Below are 23,780 nucleotides of genomic sequence, written 5' to 3'. Positions count from 1 at the left end.
GTTACATTGTTTGTTTATATTTTGTTTGGCAAGTTTTATTGTTTGGCAAGTTACGAAGCAATGAAGGTAACCGGAAATGGCATTTGTAAATAAACAAACAATTGAGGCCGCCCTAGAGGTTAACTGGCGAGTCCCAGGAATGTAATAACCTGTTAGGGAACATAAGAAAGGCCGATAGTGAACACACTGTTACATCTATCACTACGGTTTGTAAACCATGAGGCTCGACCCCAAAATTGATTGCCGCAGATGCTGGCAAATTTATCTACAGTTTTGGATCTTGCCAGTGGGGGGGGGGAGTGGGGGAAGGTGGGGAATAAATTCATCTTATAAACATTGAGCTCCCGTGTCCAAGCTAGCATTGATGCAGTCTGAGCATTGATTCGATGAAGTGGGAGAGGGTGGGGGCCGTGGGTTCACTCCCGATGGAATATCCTGGCTCGTGGGCAGTAAAGTTTACGCACTGCCGATCTGTCTCATCTCGTTTATTCTTTTGTCTTTTCCCTCGTTAGGTAACCTGAAGCCTGTTATAAAGTCACAGCCCAAACCAAAGGACAACGATGGACCTGTCAGGATCATTGTAGGTAACACATTCGATAAGGAGGTCAGGCAAACAGAAAAGAACGTCCTCCTTGAGATTTACGCGCCTTGGTGCGGCCACTGTAAGAAGTTGGAACCCGTTTACAAGAAGCTCGGTAAAAAGTACAAGGATTCGGACAGCGTCGTCATCGCTAAGATCGACGGTACTGCAAACGACCTGCCAATGGAGGTACAAGCAGAGGGCTTTCCCACCTTATTCTTAGTCAAAGGGGGAGACTTAGAGAACCTGATCAAATTCGAGGGCGGGGAAAGGACGGTGGCATCTTTAAGCGCTTTCATTGAAGAAAACACCACAGCTTCTCAGACTAAAGATGAATTATAACAAGATTTTAATTTTTGATCAACAGTGGAAAAAATATGTATTTGTTTTGGTGAAGGATCAGATCTGAGTACTATTTTTCGGAGAAATGTATTCTGTCCGTACTGTCACATCACAGGTTTAGTCAAGGGTACGGCGCGTCCAGTCGCTCACGATGTTCACTGTTATTTTGTTGTTTTTTTTATTTGCCAAAAAATAATAGTTTCTGTAAATTTGTGTTTTCCACTTGTGCAAAGGGTTGAGTACCAAGGTTTATGTTAGTCTCAAAACATTAATAGTTTGGAGTTGTTACAATTCAAGAAACCTCTCATGTGTGGTGGTCATACTACTAGCTGTCTTTTAGCTGTTGTGGACGGAAGGGGTTAGTCTTGGATGCCTCATGGATCGTTTTAAATATTGAAAATGCTGCTATTACTGATAGGGTATTGTTTCCTACACTATCCTCTGTCGTTTGCCATATCTTTTTGGTTTATAGTGCCTTAGTCCAGCCATATTCAAATAATTTGTACTTAAGGGGGGGGGTGTTCATTCCACTTATTTAAATGTTTCATTCTAACTATTTTTTAGTAGGTTATGTTGGTGTGGTAGATGTATCTGCCTGACAGAACTATCCAGCATTCAGTTAGGTACATACGTAGCTTTTGAAAAGTGGGGCTATTGAAGAATTCATCAGGCAGATTTTTGTCAAACTTTTGAACGAGTTGGATTTTAAGTGGGAGTTGTAAAGGTGGTGGAAAGAATCACTACTGTCCAAAAACTGATATTTTTAAGAGTTGCAGGTGAAAGGGATTTTTGTTCTTGTTGAATTTTTCAGTGTTTAATTACCCGCATTCATGGCCAGACATTCTATAAAAGCCTCTACAGACTAATTTCTATAAATTACCATGTATCTGCTTCTCAGAGTATGATGAGACTGGGATAAAGGATATTAAACTATTCTCTTTCAAAGACGGTTGTAATTAGTTTCAGACACGGTCGCCATGGAAGAAACAGATTACTGCCAAACAAGGGTCATACTGAAGTGAATTGGATATGCTTATGTGTGATATTTTCAAATACTATGTGTAGGAACAGAAGAATATAAACTAGGACTTCATGTTTTGTGATTAAAGACTGACTTTAAGGCAGAATTTCAATCTTGATATGTCTTAGTCCAAGCAAAAAAGGAAACCTTTGGAATATAAGTAATGTTTTTAGTGTTATTCCAGTTGTCACGATATTTTACCTTTATAATATGCTACGTTCTCTGGAATGCTACTTTAAGGTCCAATTGATGACAACGTGAGTTCTTCAGAGCAGGTCTAAATGTTAAAGGCATTGAAGACTCGACCCAAACCGTGTGCCACGCTCTGAAAAAGTTAACTTTCTGTTGCTTGCAAGCGAAGTGTTCTGCTTGTCGCTACAAAATGCAGACAGTAATGAAATGTGATACCTTGTTATCTTTAGCTGGACCTGAGATGTCCCTCGCTGTATGGTTTGTACACTGTGCTGTGGGTATTGACCGCAGCTGTATGTACTGACTGTACACTAGTGTCTAATTACCGAGGGTAGCAAGCTGTGTGTGTATTTTCTGGGATCGATGGTGGTGTCTAACACTTCTGATACACCTCATTCGAAACTAGGTCAGATAACCGGCATTAGACGTTTCATTTTGCGCGAGTCTTCACACCATTTAAAGAGACATTTCTCAAAACTTTGAAGTGGTATAGAAATATCACCTGGACAGATAGCCATGGTTTTTGAATGGTCTACAATTTGTCAAAATTAATTGTGTGCCCTACAGTCATCCATTTTTTACAAACTATTTGTAGTGAGACTGGTTCAGGGTTTGGACATAAGGTAAATGTTATGTTTTGTTATGTGTATGTTTGTAAATAGAAATGGGGAAACTATTTTGCCGGGAAGTAATTCCTTTTATAGCTTGTGCTCTGATCAGAAGAAAATGTTAACACAAATGACAGTTACAATTAATGATAAACTGTTTATTCAGATGATGTAACTTTCTTACAACAATATGAACGCAAACAAATATTCAAATATAAAATCGGGATAGTAAATGTTCATACATTACGTATATATTTCGTCCTTTTTTATTATCACCTTGTGAACACCAACCACAATATCATGCCATAAGTTATTTACCACTCATAGTAGCCAGCACTATGTATCAGGCACCAAAAAACAAAAAAATTTAACAATTTGTTTCTCACAAAATCACAATCCACGGTCATTGCTAACCTAAAAAAACAGTGAAAATTATATAAACCTATAAAATACTTTACAGTAGTACATAATATGAAAGTGAGTTGTTCTGATTACTTATACTATATTTATATGTATTACAGTAAATATCTAGCACCCTCACACACACAGTGTCGGTGATGTGCACAAAGGGGGAGGGGGTTGCGAAGGAAGCTATGGCCCTCCCTCCCCCACCTCTGTCATCAGTCAGGGGAGAAGTTTGCATATTCAAATTTTTTAACTAGCACAACCTTGAATGTAGACCCTAATTTATTGTCTAAATATGCCTCAGAATTCACTGTTTGATATCTAAAGTTTGAAATTTTCTTCTGGGGTAAGGATCCAAAGACCACCCAAATAATGGGAGTCACATACAAGGAAACCCACAGCCAAAATCTCTATAAAACAATGTCATCTGCCTATAGCCTGTCCATCAAGGTTCATGCCCTACCAACAAACTCGGTCGGTGGAAGTGACTGAACAGGCACCTGCCAATTCTTGTGCTCTTGGGGTGGGCAACGGGCATCTGCCAATTCTTGTGCTCTTGGGGTGGGACACGGGCACCTGCCAATTCTTGTGCTCTTGGGGTGGGACACGGGCACCTGTCAATTCATGTGCTCTTGGGGTGGGCAACAGGCACCTGCCAATTCTTGTGCTCTTGGGGTGGGAAACAGGCACCTGCCAATTATTGTGCTCTTGGGGTGGGCAACAGGCCTGGATCCAGGAAAGGGCACTTGGTTTTGTACATCCCTCTTTTTCAACCTCATACAAAAATTCAAGTTAATTACACAACATTTAATTTTCTCCTGGGCAGGAACCGGAGCCCTCTTACACATAGTTTGTAGCACCAACAACCCCAGGGAAGGCTATTAGCAAGGGGGAGGGGAGGGGAAATCTAACTGCAGTTCAACTCAACCTTTCAGCCTCTCATTTTTGGAAGAACCTTCTCATACCAAAACCTCCATTTTGTTCTATTTCTCACTTGTGATGCTTTTCAATAATTTACTCTGGAAAGTAGAAGATCTGTTTATTCGATCAACAATAGTAGGCGTAGAGAAGATGTCAACTTTGATGAGCCTCAGACATTGCCAGAACCAGATATGAAAATACAAATCTTGAAAAGATGTAGTTCAAAGTCAGTCACAAAATGTATAGAGTATATGCCATTTCCCACTGTTCCTTCACCTCACCACATCTTCTATGCTTATCCAGTGATGTTCACAGTACAACACACTTCAGTCCTTTCTTTGATTTCTGTGATTTCCTCTTTTTCTTCAATTTCTTGTCGATCGGTGTTCTCCTATCATGAAGCCAGAGACGGAGAGAGAGAAATTAGACTTTTGTAATGTTAATAGAATGAAAGAAATGATAAGAGGTGCGACATACTTGGCCCATGAACTCTGGTTTGCTGACTCACGACCCCAAAACAGCTATACAACATCTCTGATCACTACAGAAACAACTCCCTTGTCTTAATTACAACCTTTAATAGCAAAACAAGATATTGGTCATTCTGGTTTGCAGGAGAGATAACTATGTAGAGATGGTCAAACAAATGAACTCAAATACCAGTGAATAACTGGAACAAGGCTTTTTTTTGCTCTCTGTTGAGAGGGCAAGGGCCGTGGGGGGAAGGGAAGGGGTGGTATATGTTTCATGATATGGCAATCTGTTGTATTTCCTGATAATCAGGTTGAAGACTCTTAATCGAGAGGTTACACCAAATGACTCATACCACTCCAAAGAATGCTACGTGGACATTTCCATTTCATTAAGGGGATTGCAGGGTGGAGGGGGCAGAAGGAGGGGGTCTTGGAAGGGATGAAGGGTAGTAAGGAACTTCTCCTGACAGTCTGATGACAATCACACCGTACCTGATTACTCGTACTACTTCATGAAAAGCTGCATCAATGTTCTGAGGAGGATCCTTTGCGCTGGTTTCAATGTACGGAATACCCTGTAAATATAAAACAACAACAAAAACCAATATGAGATACACATACACTCTTATTGTAAACTTACCTCTGCCCCTCTCCTCACCTCCCCCCCTTTTCTAAAGCAAAATTGAAAACCACAGCTTGCATATTTCCCTATACCACTCATCAAGTAGAAACATTTCTAACATTCTTTTCCCCATTTGAACTAGTTTAGTGACTCTCTGTCACTCACAGGACTTGACCTAAAGAAATAACTGGCAATTAATATACTCTGGACACTAAATTTCAGGTGACTCATTGAAACTCTTAATTAGCTATTTCAGAAATGCTTTCAGATGTTACACTTAATTAAATACTTATCAAAATACGGGTTAAGCATGGATTTGTTGTCTTCATTTACAAACAACATTGCACAAATCCCACCATACTGTACAGTATATTCTTTTCCCTTTACAAAACACTTCTTCATGAACGGTAATCAAGTTAAAAATAGACATTTACATTAATATGTTTTTCTTGGATGTTTGTCTTGATGTTGACAGATTTTGTTGCAAGAATTGACAATAACAGTAGGAAAACAGATGCGTAAGGTCAAGCCACAGAGTGAATCTATGGAAGTATAACTCTGTGAGATACAGCCATGATGAGTGCAACAGAAGAACGTTAAACCACATTTATGACTGTTATTGACACAAAATGAATTTCACAAGAATTCACTTAAGCAATCAAAAGATTATAAAAACATAAATGAATATATATTGCCACAGCTACCTTTAGTAGTGTAAATGCTCCACCACAAGGTAATATTGACCAAATATGTGGGTTACTTTCTTTCCATTTCAATTTAGAGGGTGGTATTCACGATGGAATTGAATACATACTGTAATATTAAAGGTAGGATAAAGTCGATCGTGCGATTAAAATTGTAAAGAAATATTTACTTACCCCCATTTCTGCTGCGAGATCTGCTCCTTCCTCCAACTTGACTTTCCTTTGATGATCTAAGTCGACTTTGTTAGCCACCAGAATCATCGGGTAGGAATCCCTGTAAATGTAAAAGAAAACAATTTAATGGATATCTGAAGCTCAGACACATGGGTAGGGCTGAGCATAGATTTTAAATTGGGGTAAAAATTATGTTAAACTTAAGTTGTTTTTTCTTACCAACATTGAATCAAGACATAAGATTAAAAAAAAAAAAAAAAAAACTCGCATAATTCTTCACTTGATGCACTTACTGTAAAATACTGAGTAGATTTTTGATAACAGGGATCTGAAATCGGTGACCAGAGTATTGGCTAGTCCCAAAATCTGTGATGTCACTGCCAATCTGTGAAAGTTGGTAACCTTATAGCTAAGTTGAAAGGTCACCAGCATGACCAAATATTCGTAGATCTCAATACATACTGTACTATATATATATATACTATAAAAAGATAATTGTTTATCATTGGGCCACGTAATAATATTATACAACAATGTTATGAAATTATTATGATACAATAAATAATATTGTATGATACTTTGTGAATCCAGTGGAAATACTTGGCAGCCTAGACAGTCAATTTTGCTGACAGTCCCTTTGGCAGAAGCTACAGTTCTAGGAGTTGTCGAACAGATGCTATATAATCATGAACATAAATAGATAATAGGCAATGTTCATTTGTTCCCTCCTGCTGGTTGTGGGTGACAAGATGAAGTTAGGTGACAGCTGGGTGAGAGAGGGTTCTCTAGATTCTGCCAGCAGGGGTCCTTCCTAACTAAGGATGGTTTGCGAGTATGTATGACTAATAAATACATGTCTTGTTTCTTAGACACAACTAACTTATTTGCAAAGTGAGTTGTTTTCACCCCTGATCTTCACAAATAGCAGACATTATCCCTCCCAAGGTTGTATTCCATTTATGGATCATCTAGGGGCCCCGACCATCCTTTAAAAAGCGTTGTGGACTTGAACAACTTTTTTGCCGACAGCAATTTTGAATGGGTTGAAGGAAGACTACACTATGATAGTATAGAAATTTAAAAACAAAATAAATAAATGCTGTGTGTGAAGGGGAGGGCGAGGCAGGGGAGGAAAAATGGGTGGGCAGGGAATGGGAGGGGAGCAAATGAGTGGGCAAGGGAGGTGGAGGGTGAATTAGGGAGGAGGGTGAATGGGGTGTTAAGACATAATTTATGCCTCAGAACGCATCATTTCACATCTAAATTTGACATTTTTCAGGGCAACAATCCCCAGACATCCCTTTAAGGGGGGGGGGGCACTTCCCCTCCTTTCAAACCTCCTGCACCTCCATGTGCATGGTTGCCTTTGACATGTCTTTCTAGACAGATAAAATGAACATGACTGTACAACTATGTGATATGTGGTAACTACAGTATACACGTCCAATGTCTGTGGTGGACAGATTGAAATGTTTTGAACAGAGAAAATAGTTTCAAACGTTTAGAATGCATCCTGTATTAGAGACTTTTCTTCAGTTTCAAAGGATTTCAGCCAATCAGATTCCACAGCAATTATAGTACTACCAAACTATGGTAACCCTAGACGTTTGTTGACATCAGAAAGCCTGCTTTTTTTCTTAAGCCAAACCCCTGCAGCAGCTTGATGATAACATAAACAACAGGAAATGAAAATTGGCCTTTTGCTAGAAACCTAAACTCCTGGACGGAAAAATGAGTTCAATGCTGTCAGAGTCAATGCAGTCGTTCGGTAAATGTCATAAAACAGACAGCGATCTGTAAACAAATTTGACTTATTTGTACACAGACAGTTGACTCCAAATTTAATACAACACTCCCCTTGCTAATATTGTTTGTCTCCTACCATAATTGAAAGTCTGTCTGCAATACTATTTTTACATCACATTACAGACTATGTACAGCATATATACTGTATGAGAGCTATTATATGGTCATTTTTTCGTCGTAGCACAGCTGTTTATATGGACGAGCCAATATCCTGTATGTGTAAGTATGCTATTGCTAACAATTGCATACAATATGACTGATAAAACTTTCAAATCTACAGCCCTAGTTGGTTAACATCAAATTCAGGAACTAATAAATACCCACCGTTCCCCACAAAGTAGGTAAAACGGTTAATTTGGAATCATCCTCCATCACATTTGGACATACCAAAACAAATATATATTTGAAAAAAACTAAAAAAAAGTAAAAAAAAGTTGTAGTCCTCTTCATTCCAGACAAGAAGCCTCATAAATTTTACCTGTGCAGTATATATTCAAACTGTGAAACTATGGCATTATGCTGTCCACACCAATAGCTTAGATTAACAAAAATAAAAACTGAATGAAAAAGAAAATTAATTTACAAGATGTTGTTGATTTAGTTTTTGTCAATTATGATCATTTTTTGAACAAATTAAAAATTTGACACATTGTACAAAAAACAGATTTTTAGTGTAAATGGAAAGTTTCCATGGAAACTGTAAGCAGACAATCCTGTTTTTTGTTTTTGTTTTGTTCAGCATGTCAGTACTTATTCCTCATTACTGTACAAAGGCCATCACTGAATTAAGATCAATTTAGGAAACAGACAAATATGCTTTATATGTCCCAGCTGTTATTAAAGTTATTTTTGTCAGGTAATTGACAGCAAGTAATACCAAAAGTGACATTTAAAATAATTCAACATGGCTAGTCCATATATTATTTTGCTTCAACTATTGCAGCATCATTTGGGGATAAAAATATTTCACAATTCTGTTGATCATGTTATCTTGTAAAATTTTCAAGTTATTGAAAATTTATTACAGATAGTGTATTATGATCCACTTTCCCCTTTTTAGTCTCCCCGTCCCTAAAAAATATGAAAAAACAGAAATCACTTTTGGTCAGCATATACAAAGAGTCTTTCTTTTGAAACTGATTTTGAAAATTCTGTTCCAAGTGCAAATTTAGTGCTTTCATGCGAGTTCAACACAAGGTCTTCCATAGCATGGATCCACCACAATCCGTGACCGATAACTGAACTCCCCAAGTAATGTAAACCATTCAGTATTTACAGAGCACCGGAACGGAAACGTTTCTAAAAACAAACTTTTGATGAATGTGTCCTTCTAGACAGCCAGAAGACCAACAGTTCAAGAAAGCTTTCAAAATAACATTAAATTATAATCAAATGGATCTGGAGCAATTAAACTCAACAGTGTCAAAACACACAGGCTAGATGGAGTACTACTTGACTTCAAAGAGGAAATTGCATTCAGGTTTAGCATTCACAGAGGTGTTTACTAATGGATACCCTTCACTGGACATGTGTCCCCGGTTTCCCTTTAATGATACAATGAATGAGATGATTTGGCTGAGAGGCTCGTCTTTTGACCTTTCCATCGAAGTCAAAGAGGCCGGGAAGTTATAAATACATTCGGATTGATGAATGGAAGATGAAGAAGGATGAATGAAAACTGTGAGGCAGATGCCCAGAGTACAACATGTGGCTTGTATAGTGAAAACAGTCCACGTTTTGAAGCGAATTTTGAGTTTGACATCAGTAAAACAAAATGTCCCCCCCTTCTTGATGTTCCAGTTTTAAAGGGATTGTGCAGTTTTGGTCCCCAATTATAGGCCTATTCCATTCCTTGTCACAATGCTCAAAACATTACACAGCTCATTGACCGGTCGTGAGTCCGTTTCAGAAATGGTGCAGCTCCCTCCCCAGCATGTCACAATGTGATTAAAACAACTGAGTTGCACATTTCACTGTCATGGTTTGGTTTTAAGGCAACTCAAATCCCTGTCACAATGCAACTCTGGAATTGTGGAATGTTTTTCCACATTATAATTTTGGTTTAATGTCCTAAAAAAAAAATGGACAGCTTATGTCCCTGTCATAAGTTTCTTTATGAATTGTGTTGTTCATTTCCCTAGATCCTAGTTCAAAATTTGGTTTTTGGAATTGTTCAGCTTATTTTTGTGTCACAATTTAGCTACACACTGCATACAGTACAGTAGCTCAATTCCCTGTCACCGTTCAGTTCAATAATTCCCCTTCCCATTTCAGATTCTGCCAAAACCTTCATGTGATGAATGAGCCTACTAAGACAATGACAAGGGACTACCGCGTTCTATAAATGACATTGGACCGAACTTTATAGTTTGGAGTATTAACAGTGCTTTGGGCTTAGTATACATTTTGACCTCAGTTGACCTCCATCAAAAACAAGAGGGGGTTTTCTACTTACTAAGATAGATATAACAAGTATGCAGATAAACAGAACTTTACTGTTAGCAGTGTAAATTAAAAAAAAATTCAATGCAACACCTACAGCGCATGCTCCGACATATATATCCTAAAAACATGGTGCTAAGGTTGTGAGGAGACAGGTAAGCGAGGAGCAAAGTTAATACAAAGTTTCCTCCTGGCTTTAGCAACGAATAAAATGAGTGTATCTACAGTGTATTGGATCCCTTAAATGTCCCTAATATTGTGAAAATCCAAATATTTATCAAGTTTTGGTAATTATGAGCGACAAACTTATCTGTCTCCTCCCAACATCTGCACTATTGCTTTTATCATGCCTAGAATGATGCTAACATTTTTAGCACTGTCCACTTTTATCCACCGGTCACAACCCATGATTCACCCACCTTGATCTTCCACCCAAAGCGTCCAAGAGTGTTGTCTTTAAAGTAGACTGTAATACTTTTTAATCTGCTTACATCAGTTCACCTTAAGCAAAATAGAGCAAAGAGTGCTGATGTTGTGAAAAGACAGGTAAGTTAATTAAACCTTTCCCTGTCACAGATCATTGAGCAGCAGAGTCATGGACTCGATACATTTTTTAATAAACTTGAAAATAACAAATACTTTCCTTTCAACGTTCTTAATACAACTTACTTATCTTTCACTCTCAGGATCTGAATATGAAATGATTTCATGTTTTCAAAGCTGGCACGATCCGTGACGGAGTAGACCAGGAGGAATCCGTCCCCCGTCCTCATGTACTGTTCTCTCATTGCACTGAACTCTTCCTGACCTGCCGTATCAAGAACTACGAAAAAGAAGGGGAAAAAACACAACTTGATGAGAATTCAGAATTTATTTCTTCTTCAGAAGTTTACATCAAAAAAAAAAAGGGAAAAAACCGAAAAACCCAACTTGATGAAAATTGAAATTCAGAATTTATTTCTTCTTCAGAAGTTTACATCCAAAAAAAAAAAAAGGGAAAAAACCGAAAAACCCAACTTGATGAAAATTCAGAATTTATTACTTCTTCAGAAGTTTACATCAAAAAAAAAAAAGGGAAAAAACCAAAAAACCCAACTTGATGAAAATTCAGAATTTATTTCTTCTTCTTCAGAAGTTTACATCAAAAAAAAAGAAAAAAGGGAAAAAACCAAAAAACACAACTTGATGAAAATTCAGAATTTATTTCTTCTTCAGAAGTTTACATCAGTGATAGGACTTGATAGATGATAGAGTGGGGAGGGGGGTTGGTGAAGACTGGTTATTTAAAGGAAATATCGTTTTGGCTCAAAATGTTACCAGCCACAGCCAACCTAACAGTTAAAGGTTTACTCAACATGATTAATTCTGTAACTGCTTGTCATTTCCCCAAATCGGCCACATAGTGAATACAGATTTGTATTCTTTGTCATGACCCTACTGTCCCTTCAAGTACTTCCGTGCAATCAACCATTCAAGTTCGTTGGGAATTGAAATGTCGTGAATATTCTAACTGGGATGTTCAGAGATGACTCAGATCGATAAATCATGTGGGAAGAGGATCCGTCTCGACTTACGTTGTTACGGGATGTTTTGTAGGTTGAAGCTTTTTACCAAGAAGGTATCACTTCAGTTTGAAGTATCATAATCGTTCGTAATAAAACTATTAGAGTACCCGCAGATTGTATCTCTCGGAGAGATCGACCTATAAACAATAGATCTGTTGTTGTGAATTATAACAAAATTTTTTTTTTTAAATATTTCCATGTGCATTAGCTAATTTTATAACTTGGCAGTAAAATACTTGTTGAAATTTGAGGACAATTATAAATCATTACCTGACTTGGCATCATAACTTGGGGGGAAATACTGATTTTGTATTTTTATTTTACGGTTTTAGGCAGAAACCCTTTGGATAAAGTAATTATGATAATGATAAACGGAGACTGCCTTAATGGTCATCAGTATTGTCCCGGGCCTTCACTCCCCAGCCCTCCCCCTCTCTCGATCCCCCACCTCGCCCTCAAAAAAATGCTAGAATGTCAAGTATTGGTCACTGATGTAATGTTCCAACTTCTACAATAAAGGTGACAATCAACAGATTGCCTTGCTAAGATACAGTACATTATTACTGTTATCTAATTTCAAAATTAAAATTTAAAATATAAAAAATTCCTCCATGTCTGACAATAATTTAAAGGGTCTGATTCCTTCAAGCAAGTATTTTTGACAGCTTTTGGATCAAACTTGAACATTTATTCATTTTTTTGGGGTATACTGATGACTGGTTTCCATAATACAGTGCATTTCTTTGGCCATTGTGCAGGATAATAGCTCTATAGAGAAATTGTGAGCTAAGTACAATATCACTGTACATACAGTATGGCCAAACAGCTGAATAGTATCTTATCTACTGTATGATCTCTACTATTTCAGCCTCAGGCTTATTATACCTCCCTGAGTTAACTGTTGGCCAACAAAATATTATTCTAATTTCTTGTTATTTGAACCAGCACATCAAATCTCTCTCATTGTTGGATATTTGAATGTGAGTACCATAACTTACATACTGGAATTTTTCACAAATGGTTCAATAAACTTTTGTTGTATACTACAGGTACAGTATGGGGTTCCAATGTTTGGGACTGTACCTTGTACAGTATGTATAGTGCTATTGCAGATGCAGATATTAAGTGTAGGACCTCTCCATTGTATTGTGTACTGTGTACAGTAGTAAACACTGATCTCATTGGTCCAAAACTTGACAAAAAGTATGGTTGGTACAATTTATCGAAATAACATGAAAAAGGTTAAAGTACTAAAGGAGTATTTTATATGTACAGTATATAGTATAAATTGTACTGGGCCTTAGCCAGATATTAAGATCTACAGTAAGAAGTCCAATTTGAAGTGTGGGCATTGGATGATGCAGGCCAGCAATACAGGTAAGGGGTAAAGGGGGGGGGGGGGAGTGGGGTGGGTGGTGGGAGGAGAGAGCAAAAGGGGATGAGTGGGGATATTCCATTGCTTTGAGATTGCAAATAGCTAAGCGAAGTGGTACCACTACATTTTAATCAATCAGCCCGATCGGCTTTTAATGCCTCAGATTCTTAATTTGAGAAGTCTAAATATATTCCTCCTTTCTTCCTTTTCTCACACCATATTGGCTGTTTCACATTGCTAATTCCATTAGTGGCTTACATAATTAAGCATGTGTGAAAACTGAATAATTATCCAATAATGTAAAGCAGATGTGTGCATTCTTTCTTCAAATTACAATATTTCCAAAAGACTGAAAGGTCACAAGCTATTAAGTCTTGTATCTAGTCCTTGACAATTAAATTGTACAGACCTATGTATACACCTTGTTAATTAAATTAACAGCAGTTTAATTAAATTAACTCAGATGCCAAACCTGCAAACAATTGTACGATATAAATCAATGTTCACCAAATTTAAACACAGTACGTACAGTACAGTGGACTGTGTATAATTTAAACTGGTAATCTTTCGCAATTCAATGTTTATTTTTACACACTGTAGTAAATGTTGAGATTATACCAAGTTGCTACACACACATAGATAATGAATACATATTAACAGATTCATATATGCAGCACCTTGTTAAATATTTGCCGTACCTTAGTACTTCCCGGTATTTCACCGTTCCAAGTTCTGCGATACGAACGAAACTTCAGAAGGCTTTAAAAAAACATGTATGCAAAATTTCAACGCTAACTCACTCCCCCAATATTGTATAAACCCCATTGCACACTGCAGAGACACACGGTAGCGTCGAATTAGGATGATGACATCACATCTAAACACGGTCGGTGCGGTATGAATCAGTTTGGAGATCTTGAGATTGCCTGGTCTCTCTTTCAGAGAAATTGCAGTGGTGCATGTGACGATAAAAAGATGCCTGCAGCATCTCGCTACTCTATATATGAGCATGCAACAAATGCTTCAATAGTTGAGTCATACTGTACTCACACACACACGAACTCAAATGATATGAAACAGACAGTTGTGTATTGGGGTACAATAGGGTTGACTTTATGAAACAGTCAGTGCAGGAAAATTCACAAACTATATACTACAGCAACCTGTAGAATAATTTATTTATATACTAGCTACATGTAATATATCAATGAATATTCGATATTGATCTACAGTAGGGTATACTGTACTGTAGCCCTGGAGCTTGCATCACCGTATTAGGTTTCCAAAAAAAAAAAAATTGTTGGCAGGGTGACCAAAAATTCGGAAGGAGATAGACATTACTGATATTTGTGAGGACAAAAGGTGGAAAAATTAACATCCAAAATGTAATTTTTTTTTTAGGTTTTCAACCACCAAAGTGTTTTAAAGGGTCGTCAAAAGTTCAGAAGAATGATATTACAGATATTTGTGGGCAGAAAAGATGTGAAAAAGTTACATAGAAAAACATAAATTACAAAATTACCAAACTTACAAAATATGCAAAATATAACAACAAAGTAGCAGCCTTAATCATATAAAACTGTACTGTACCACCGCCTCCTCATTGGCCCCATCCCCATGCCACAACATCTACTACTAAAAGGTCGCCATGACGATAAAAGGTGAAAAGTGGGAGCAAAAACAACCATTGAAGACCAGAGATCTACAGTACAGTACTATCAAAGAAATATGCAACTTATCCTTTATGTTAATATCCTATTTAACAACCTAATGCAAACACATGTTTGGGGCCAAATAGAACAAATAAATTATGGAACATATTTTCATGGTTTTGTTAAACCGTTTTTGTCAATTCTATGTACCCTAATCTACCCTCCTCCTTTAATCCAGCTAACACTGTGCTCAAACTGATGATAATTTCAGTGACGTCAATGAATAATAGTAAATATAATTTTTTACACTGATCTGTGTTTTAATATTCCAGCCTTCAAAACATCAACAAATGCTGACAAATATTTGTTGGCAGTTCTTGCCATTCTGTTTTCAGTTTTGAACCTAGCTCCTCCAGTTTTGAACAACTACTGTATATCCCTAAATTTAGAAATTTTCCAATTTTACATCCTGATATCGATAAATTATGAATAAATACCAATTAAAATAAATCTGATGAGAAATTCTCATTTCTGAGAACACCGAAATGGCGTCATGTCAGCTTATGACATCAACGGTTGCAGAACTTGCCTTTACTGTAATACAAGTATTAATTACTAACGGCAGAATGGTAGTTTTCTCATACAAACCTTTATGAAAATACGAGTTATGGCGACAATATTTGATGACAACTACGTAGCCAGGATTGACTTACATGTTCTGAGACCCAAAGCATGATACTTTGTTTTTGGCAGGAAATCCATCAACTGATTAAAATCTGTGAGGATGTTTTCGTCCTGTGATGGTCATGTCACAAAGTTTTTGCTCTGTGGTTTATTTTGAAGTGCGTACGTTTAATACTTGTTTACGTGTTTCTTATGATGTGAACGGAAGACCATTTGTACAATGAACGATTGAACCTTTTCAAGAGCATAAATTCTGCGATATTCCAGGTAGAGTGTTGAATTATATCCAGACACAATTGAGGGGACAAATTTAATCCGGGAATGTACTAACGAAATCCGGAGATTTATGTATGCCAGGACATCGGGACGGTTCCCTGAAAAGGTATGAAGGAAGAGAGGTGGGGAGGGAGGGAGGGAGGGAGGGAGGGAGAGAGGGGATGGTTGACAGTGATTAAAATATTTGTATGCTATTGAACTGTTGCTATGGGAAAGACTACAATATATGTCACCAGCCAAACATTATACTACCAATTGAAGTATACATGTATATTTTGCCTAGCAACCAGTTTGCCCAAGTTTTTAATACATCCAGGTAAGATCCAGGATTATATAAAGGAGGGAGAGCAACCCTCTCACCCCCCCCCTCCCCCAGATCCTCCCTGAATCGGCTGAAAACATTAGAAATTTGTATCACAATCAGTTATAACTCAATCAGTGCTCCACAATTTTCTGTGGACAGGTTTTCTTCTATTTGATCCCATAATGCAACCTTTCAAATAATTTAACTTGATCAATCAGCTACACTACCTTCTATGATGTAAGTACAGTATATATAGCTGCACTGTCTGTTTTGCTTTGACGAATTAATCTGCAACATCTACATTCTACAACAAGACACCAATTACTGGTTCAGAGACAATCACAGACCTTTTACAAACTATCTAGATTGATTTGACTGATTACTTACAAATCCTGCAGTGCAGTAAACTGATCACAGGGTTCATTCATGCATACCATAGAAACATCTGGCTCTACAGATCTAACTTCTGTTGCTCCACTTGAAGACAGACAAGAGACTTTTTTAATGCCCCGGGTGGGTGGGGGGTGGGGCTGTTAAGTGGTCAATGCACAAAATATATTAAGTATTAATTATTGCTTAACGGTAACAAGGTTCCACCAGACAAAGATGACTTGCTCAACGTCTGTCACATTCATACAGAGCACAAGTCAGATCTGTGTCTTCCAATAAAGTGAAAAGCTTTTTTGTGGAGAATTTTGATTTGGTCCTGGTCCGTTCATAGAGGGCCAATTGATACTGTACAGCAGGGTTTCCCTAACTTTATCCCCCCCCCGAACCCCCTGTGGATGTCAGAGTTGTCCACGAACCGCCAACTTTTTCGAGACACGATCTGAGTCATTATTATACTTTAATACGCATAACAGTGCTTTGTAAAAGATCAAGTATCACATACACAGTAGGGTACTACTACAGTATGGCAACATATATACTGTACGTATGGAACGCGATAAGAGTTTGTCGATAGGTACGACTTTTGTACATTACTAAATTATATGATATATCAGATTTTAGTTCAACAAAAACTACTCTAGTTTTGACTTTCAGAAATGTCTCACGAACGCCCTGGGATGGACTCACGCACCCCCTGAGAGTTCATGCACCCCAGTCAGGGAATCCCTGCTGTACAATGTTAAAACGGTTTTACCAACTCGCTCTAGGCAGGGTGGAGCGAGATTGCTGAGAGGTTTTGAGGAGATGGGTGTTATGCAACGAGTAGTTGTAGCATGTATGTAAATAACTCTTTTAATAGAGTAGTTGGCCCACATACAGTACAATTAATTCAAAGAGTCACCATATTCTACTACCATTTATACTGCAGTGCCTCTATAAACCAACTGAACTCAATTTTAAATATCAATATTAGATTGCAACATTTGCAACGTATGCATCACATACAGTAAATATGTACAACTTTGTGTTTCCTCCAGTATGTATTGTTAATTTGTTACATTTTTTTTTTTGTCTTTTCTATTTTGTCACACATATATTCCATTCTGATTAACATGGAATATTTATATGTTCTTTCTATGGTGTCTTTGTTATCCTACAGACTATCACTAAACTGTACACTCTGCTATACCATACAACAGGCCTTAAAGTTGAAGTTGTTTACTGGCTAAATGATGCCCATGGATTTTACAGTCTGCTAGTAACAAGGGAAAAAAAGGGTAACTGCATTTTCTGCTTAGTTAAAAATGAATAAAATCGGGTATATATTCAAGGAAAATGCAAGGGGGAATTTGATTTCACATTTATTAGTACGGTAAGTAGCTAAAATTTTGAAATTCCTAGGCCTGCATGAAAGTACTAAAGCTGAGTGTTTACATATGTGTGTATATATATATATATATATCTATATCTATATATATATATATACTGTATATACAGCTTTTTTCTTTCCCTTCATGGTGCTTTGTTCTGCACACTGCATGACCAGTGTGGTCTGTAGTTAATGCAGAATATAGCTCTTTAGTAAACTGTATACTCACCATCAAGAATACACCATTCGCCATCTATTTCTGTGTGCTGAATATAAGAGTCTTCTATCGTAGGATCGTAGTCGGGGTAAAACATCTTCTGGAAGAACTGTATGGTGATGGCGCTCTTACCGACACCGCCATCGCCAACCACTACCAGTTTATACGTAGTCAGATTCTCCCGGGATATGTCCGGCAAAGCGTTCGACATTGTGACACGGAAGATAGTACACAGTTTAAAAAAGAGAATTATTATCTGACCATAGAACAAAATTCATCCAAGCACAAACATACTGAATGGTCGTAGCAATTAAAACACTACCGCTATGAAGAAGCCGGCTCCGTGCAACGTTGACTGATTGTCGCAAACCACCTCCTGCTATTCACCGAGAAGACGCCTGTGCTGTTATCCGACAGTTCTCACTCCAATTCTCCTCCTTTATTAAAAGACGGATGACCGGCGCGTCAATCAATGTTTGTCGTAACGACGAGAAGAGCACGGCAAACAGCCGTCTCATTGGCTGATTGAGGCGACGTTATAGATTCATTAATCAGTCGAGCAATGCTCCCACACTCTCAATATCATGTCACTGCTTCTACGAAGTCTCGGTGAGGAACGCTGCAAACAATTCACTCTGCGGGAAAAGAAAAATGGGGGGGGTGGGGGAAAATCCTGGAACATCGGCAACCCACTAGTCGGAACGAGATTTAACAGCTGAAGAGACGCATTCTGAAAACACAAAATGAAAAGCATTTAATTAAATGAGGGAAGCAATATGGTAGGTTGTTGCAGTACATATTAAGGGTGAACGTTTGCTCTCCAGGGGAAAGGGTTTAAAAAACAAAAGCAATGAAAACACGGAAGTTGTGAATTATTCATACAGTATCAACATATCGACAAGATGTTTGTCAAGTTCTATTAATAACCAGTGTGTAAGAGCAGAGCACCCTACTGCTCTAAGAGCACTGATGATGTGCACAAGAGTATAAAATGAATCATACCTTAACAAAGTACGACTGCATTTTTTAATTTTTATTCAGAATTGGATTGTTTAATTTTTAGTTCTTAAATTTTATGGAAACAAGATCATCTCTGATAAAAACCAAATGTTTTGTCTGTGTTTTCAGTGAGTCCATGTTCTTAGATTGAAATGTCCGGGGGAAATTTTTTTTTTTTTTTTTCTGTTTATCTCTATTTTTTACAAAGTTGATTTTTTCTTTCTGTGATATGTGCAAATGCTGAAACTAAAATATCAAATCCCTTTGTAAAATGTCAAGTCCCTTTGTAAACATGACCTAATGAGAACATTGGTTTCAATTTCAACAACACTAATTTAATAACGGTCTATGAATGCTTTAGAACGTGTTCCTCTTTCATCAGTCCCACCAAAACCTAAATTTTCCTTCTGGAAAATTTATCGTTTTGAAGGAGACACAAACTCAACCATCATTATTGATGTGATAGAGAATACTGTGATGAACAAACTCACCAAACAGATCTAAGACAAATTCTTACTGCATTTAGGATATTGTATAATGTTACCGTTATTTATTGGAACATACAGTACGAGGTTGAATACTTCAGCAAGTCTAAATACTGTATGACGTCATTGAGCCACATGCTAATTCTTTCTTCTTTTTTCCCCTTCTTTTTCTCTATTTCTTACAAATTTGATTTATTCTTCTGTAATATGCACATGCAAATGCTGAAACTAAAATGTCAAATCCCTTTGTAAACTGTCAAGTCCCTTTGTAAACATGACCTCATGAGAACATTGGTTTCAATTTCAACAACACTAATTTAATAACAGTCTACCTTCAAAATCATGAAATGAAATTTAAGGAAGAGAAAGTGAAAAGTTGCAAATCCTAGGGGTATTATGTCACCATAGATTTACAAAATGAAAACTCCCAGGTCTACACATACTGTCTTTTCATCTAGGATTATTACTTTATAAATCATGAAATGAAATTAGACAAAGAGAAAGTAAAAGGTTGCGATTTCCTAGGGGTGTTATGACATCACAGATTTTCAATGAAACCTCCCAGACACATATTTTCATCTAGGATTATTACTTAATTAACTAGCATCTCCAACACACAGTCTACAGCACTGGGGGAATGGTTGGGTTTGGTGACTTTCTTTCCAGATTAGAAAGATGACTTAAGGCATCAAATTAATTTTCATATATTTTAGACAGGAAAGGGTTAGAAAACACTAGCATCTGTCCAGGATGTAATACTCCTATATAACACTTTTAATGTTTGAGAAATATTCCTTTAAACATCTGGGGTTCCCCAATTATTAAAGTGAATGGCGTAACAGTAGCCTTTTAACTACACAGCCTACTACAGTAGGTCAGTTTGGAAGCATGTTACAAAAGTTACAGTAATGGGAAGATGTAAGACTATTATGGCCTGATATGATTACAATGTTTATAACATGTTATAAATTTATCAATGACAACGATATTGAATGTCATCCAAGTCTGCTCTGTTAAATTGTATGAACTTTTGGTTGAGAATCAAAATTTATTTCAAAAAATGGATAAAACTGAAGATTTAGGCCTGTGTAGGCATCATCATACTGTAGTAGGGTTAAAGAAGCATTCCAGAAATTTAGTAGAGTTTAAAAGTGAACAGCTCTTCAATCCAGAAGACTTACAGTATTTAAAGGTTCAACAAGACTACCACTAATTTGTTTTCTTTTTGCCGGGACTGTAACATATCAAGATTAAACATTTTACCAGGGAATAATTTAGGGTTCAAATTTTGTGTTGCAGTTTTGAATGAGCTGAATGTTTGTCTCATATGAAATTAATCCAAAATGGGGGGGCAGGGGAGGGGGGTGTTTTTGGATCAAATGTTGGAAAAACTAAGCCAGATCTCCTTTTTCACATTGCTTGAAATAAATTCTTATTGTTTGGGCCTGACCCGTAATCTAACTGTGGACTGCTACAGTATACAGGAACTGATGTAAGACTTCCCGTTGATCAGTTGTCATGTAAATAGTTATTAACAATAATTCATCACCAGTTTACTATATACAAACATGTTTTCCATCTATTACATAAATAATTAATTCTTAATGGTGGTGCATAATAATCACTTGTGATTGTCTCTGAAAGTTGTCAAACAATGAGAACTTGTACGAGGCCAGATAAACTAGATAGTCTTTTTGGAGAAACTTGTAGCAGATGACAACAGTTATGATGGAAAACTCGATGAAAATGGTTTCACAATTTACTGCAACCCTGCATGTATATAGGTTTAAAAATATGGTTTTTAACTTATTGCATCCATACCGTACACCACAGAACCTAGTAATTTACATAAAGTACTTGTCACATGACAACATCTTAAAACAAGTAAATTGAGGTACAGTATTACCTCATATCTTGCTTACATTTTAAAGCTGAAAAAAACAAAACATGAGGATGGATCAGACTTGCAAACACAACAGCTCTATGAATAATTACATGATTTCTACTGAATCATGGAAATCATTCACCAAAGAACAGATGAAAGGTAGATCGGAAAGGAAGAGATGGTGGGGGGGGGGGTGGGGGGGAGGGAGGGAGGGAGGTATTCACGAGGGAGTGCTATTAAATTGCTAGTTTATAGGTTAGGTCAATGAGAAGTGGAGCATAGAGTTCAGAAAGGCACAGTAAATCACAACTTACATTAGTGATAAATTTTTTGCATTGGTGATGGGGGGGGGGTAGGGGGGATGTAGTCTGTGGTCTTTGATCGATATAAAAAAATGTAATATTCCTATTTAGAGTCAAACTCGCTACGTCTGGGTTAAAACTGTCGACGAACACAAAACATGCTTGAAATCATGGCTTCTCCAAGGCTAACACAGGTCTACAGATATTTTTGCTTTCGTTTCCGGTTATAAATTCCTCACATCAATGCACACAAGTTCTGCATGACAGGAGATTAAGACCATTACTAAATGACACAAATGATCAAAAATATTTTAAGGGGTTTTCCAGAAGACAATTCTTCATTTTTTCATTTGTGAGACATTTATTGACCTATTTAAAAGGCTTTTCTTGGTTTAGTGATACATTTCTTTCTAACCAGAGGTTTATTTCATATTCAAAGCCACATGTGACAAAAGGAGCGTACTAGTAAACATCCAGTACATATATGTTTACATCATTCAGTATTGATTTTAATACACGCATCACAGTACAGTAGTTTATAGATCAATGGCCGTATGTTTACCAATTTGTCAGAGTAGCATGCGTGGTAAATATCAATTTATCACAAGTAACAGATGCCACTGGTAATAATGAGATCGACATAGTTGTATCAAGCTTTGAAAGGCACTTTTAATAGGGACATGTTGATAGAATTTCCATGTTAATACAGTACATTATATATACTGTAGTCTGCAGACACTTCCCATATTGAAAATGTTAAACGTTTGGATGGCTACTTTAAGGATTATTTGAGGACATTGACCAGCTCTTCCTAGTTCCTAGGTCAGGCCTACAGTAGCTAGAACTTCATTAATGAAAACTAATAAAATGTTGTTTTAAAAACAAGAACAACTATCAAAAGTGTTTGTTTACAGTTTTATCTCCAAGTCCAATATAAGTAATTTATATTCTTTTTCACCAAGACAAAACTTTGTCTTTAATACTGACATTTCTGGTGTCATGAGAGAAACAAACACATGTCGTGGAGACTGAGCTACAGTTATCAGGAACTTTTATTTTGTAAACTTAACACTAAATTACAGTTACACTAAGTAATGATACTACATGTATTGATTTCAAGCCTTCTGGGGTATAGCAATTGTGAATGTAAAGGTCAATAAACCATGAAACCGTGGGGAAATACAATGGCAATGTCAGAAATTTTCCGTCTGCCGAATACTGCGAAAAGGGCAAAAATTCAGCAAAATAGTACATTGAAATGATTACATGATTATCTACTGAGCCTAGGTGATTATAGCATTAGTTACACAGTACGCCTAGGCTAGGCCTAATCATATAAAAAATATGATTGTTTTAACCTGCGAGACTGCATGCATTTAAAACAGTGATCACAGTATGCACTGAAGTTGTCCAAGTTGAAGTGTAAAAAATACAGCACAGTCCTACCTACAATTTACAAATACAAGGCTACATTAACCCTGCGTGGGTTCTAATTCTATTTTGGGGCACCTTTAATTTAGGCTACTACTTATAGTACTTGCTAGGCTTATAATATAGCTTAAGGCCTACTGTAACCAAACGATATCGTATACACTAAAGCATGAGATGTTAATACAAGCAGCCCCCTGTCATACGATTTGAGAGAACATGTGCTGAAATAAAGCATAGGCTGGGCCTTTCATAATAACATGCCACAAAAGTACCGTTGCGCAAGTTAGGCTAATACTAGTACTGTACAGTAAGACCTACTATTAGACTATTGTTGAACTCAGCGATGTTGAACTAACTTAGGTGCTAATTATACATACCAAACTGCCGTGTCGGTGTAGAAAAATGAGCGTTCTGGATATATGCTAATGTCTTCCGAATTCGAGGAGACCTGTCAACTACTCTGTATAGCTTATGTTAGCAACGCTTTGATAGGTCTAACGGCTACTGGGACCTGAAATGTTTACGCACGTATGACGTTGTTTACAAATCCGATGTA

The 23,780-nt window shown here is 37.1% G+C and overlaps 2 protein-coding genes across 6 annotated transcripts in view; one reads left to right on the top strand and one right to left on the bottom strand.

Moving 5' to 3' along the window:
• The window catches only part of LOC139958348 (protein disulfide-isomerase A4-like), a 16,865-nt gene extending 13,883 nt beyond the window's left edge, over positions 1 to 2,982 (top strand). For all 5 annotated transcript variants that reach the window (XM_071955354.1, XM_071955353.1, XM_071955352.1 and 2 more), the window contains exon 10: positions 513 to 2,982. In XM_071955354.1, the coding sequence (XP_071811455.1) occupies positions 513 to 922 (410 nt within the window). In that variant the 3' untranslated portion in view covers positions 923 to 2,982. The remainder of the gene's footprint in view (positions 1 to 512) is intronic.
• On the bottom strand, positions 2,887 to 23,780 carry LOC139958357 (ras-related protein M-Ras-like). The gene is made up of 6 exons (XM_071955366.1): positions 23,602 to 23,780; positions 18,135 to 18,852; positions 10,960 to 11,113; positions 6,043 to 6,142; positions 5,035 to 5,117; positions 2,887 to 4,460 (listed from the first exon to the last, which is right to left on the bottom strand). The coding sequence occupies exons 2-6, from the start codon at positions 18,331 to 18,333 to the stop codon at positions 4,379 to 4,381; spliced, it is 618 nt and encodes a 205-aa protein (XP_071811467.1). The 5' UTR covers positions 18,334 to 18,852; positions 23,602 to 23,780; the 3' UTR covers positions 2,887 to 4,378.

Source organism: Apostichopus japonicus, chromosome 18, assembly GCF_037975245.1.
Source record: "Apostichopus japonicus isolate 1M-3 chromosome 18, ASM3797524v1, whole genome shotgun sequence".
Taxonomy (NCBI): domain Eukaryota; kingdom Metazoa; phylum Echinodermata; class Holothuroidea; order Aspidochirotida; family Stichopodidae; genus Apostichopus; species Apostichopus japonicus.
Note: the sequence above shows the minus strand (reverse complement) of the source record. Positions and strands in the feature narration are given on the sequence as shown.

Excerpts from the sequence above, each read along its gene's own strand:
- LOC139958357 (XM_071955366.1), bottom strand. The coding sequence starts at position 18,333 with ATGTCGAACGCTTTGCCGGACATATCCCGGGAGAATCTGACTACGTAT. Across the intron at positions 5,118-6,042 it reads ATCTCGCAGCAGAAATGGGG|GGTATTCCGTACATTGAAAC; the intron begins GTAAGTAAATAT and ends TTATATTTACAG. Across the intron at positions 4,461-5,034 it reads GAAGTAGTACGAGTAATCAG|GAGAACACCGATCGACAAGA; the intron begins GTACGGTGTGAT and ends GCTTCATGATAG.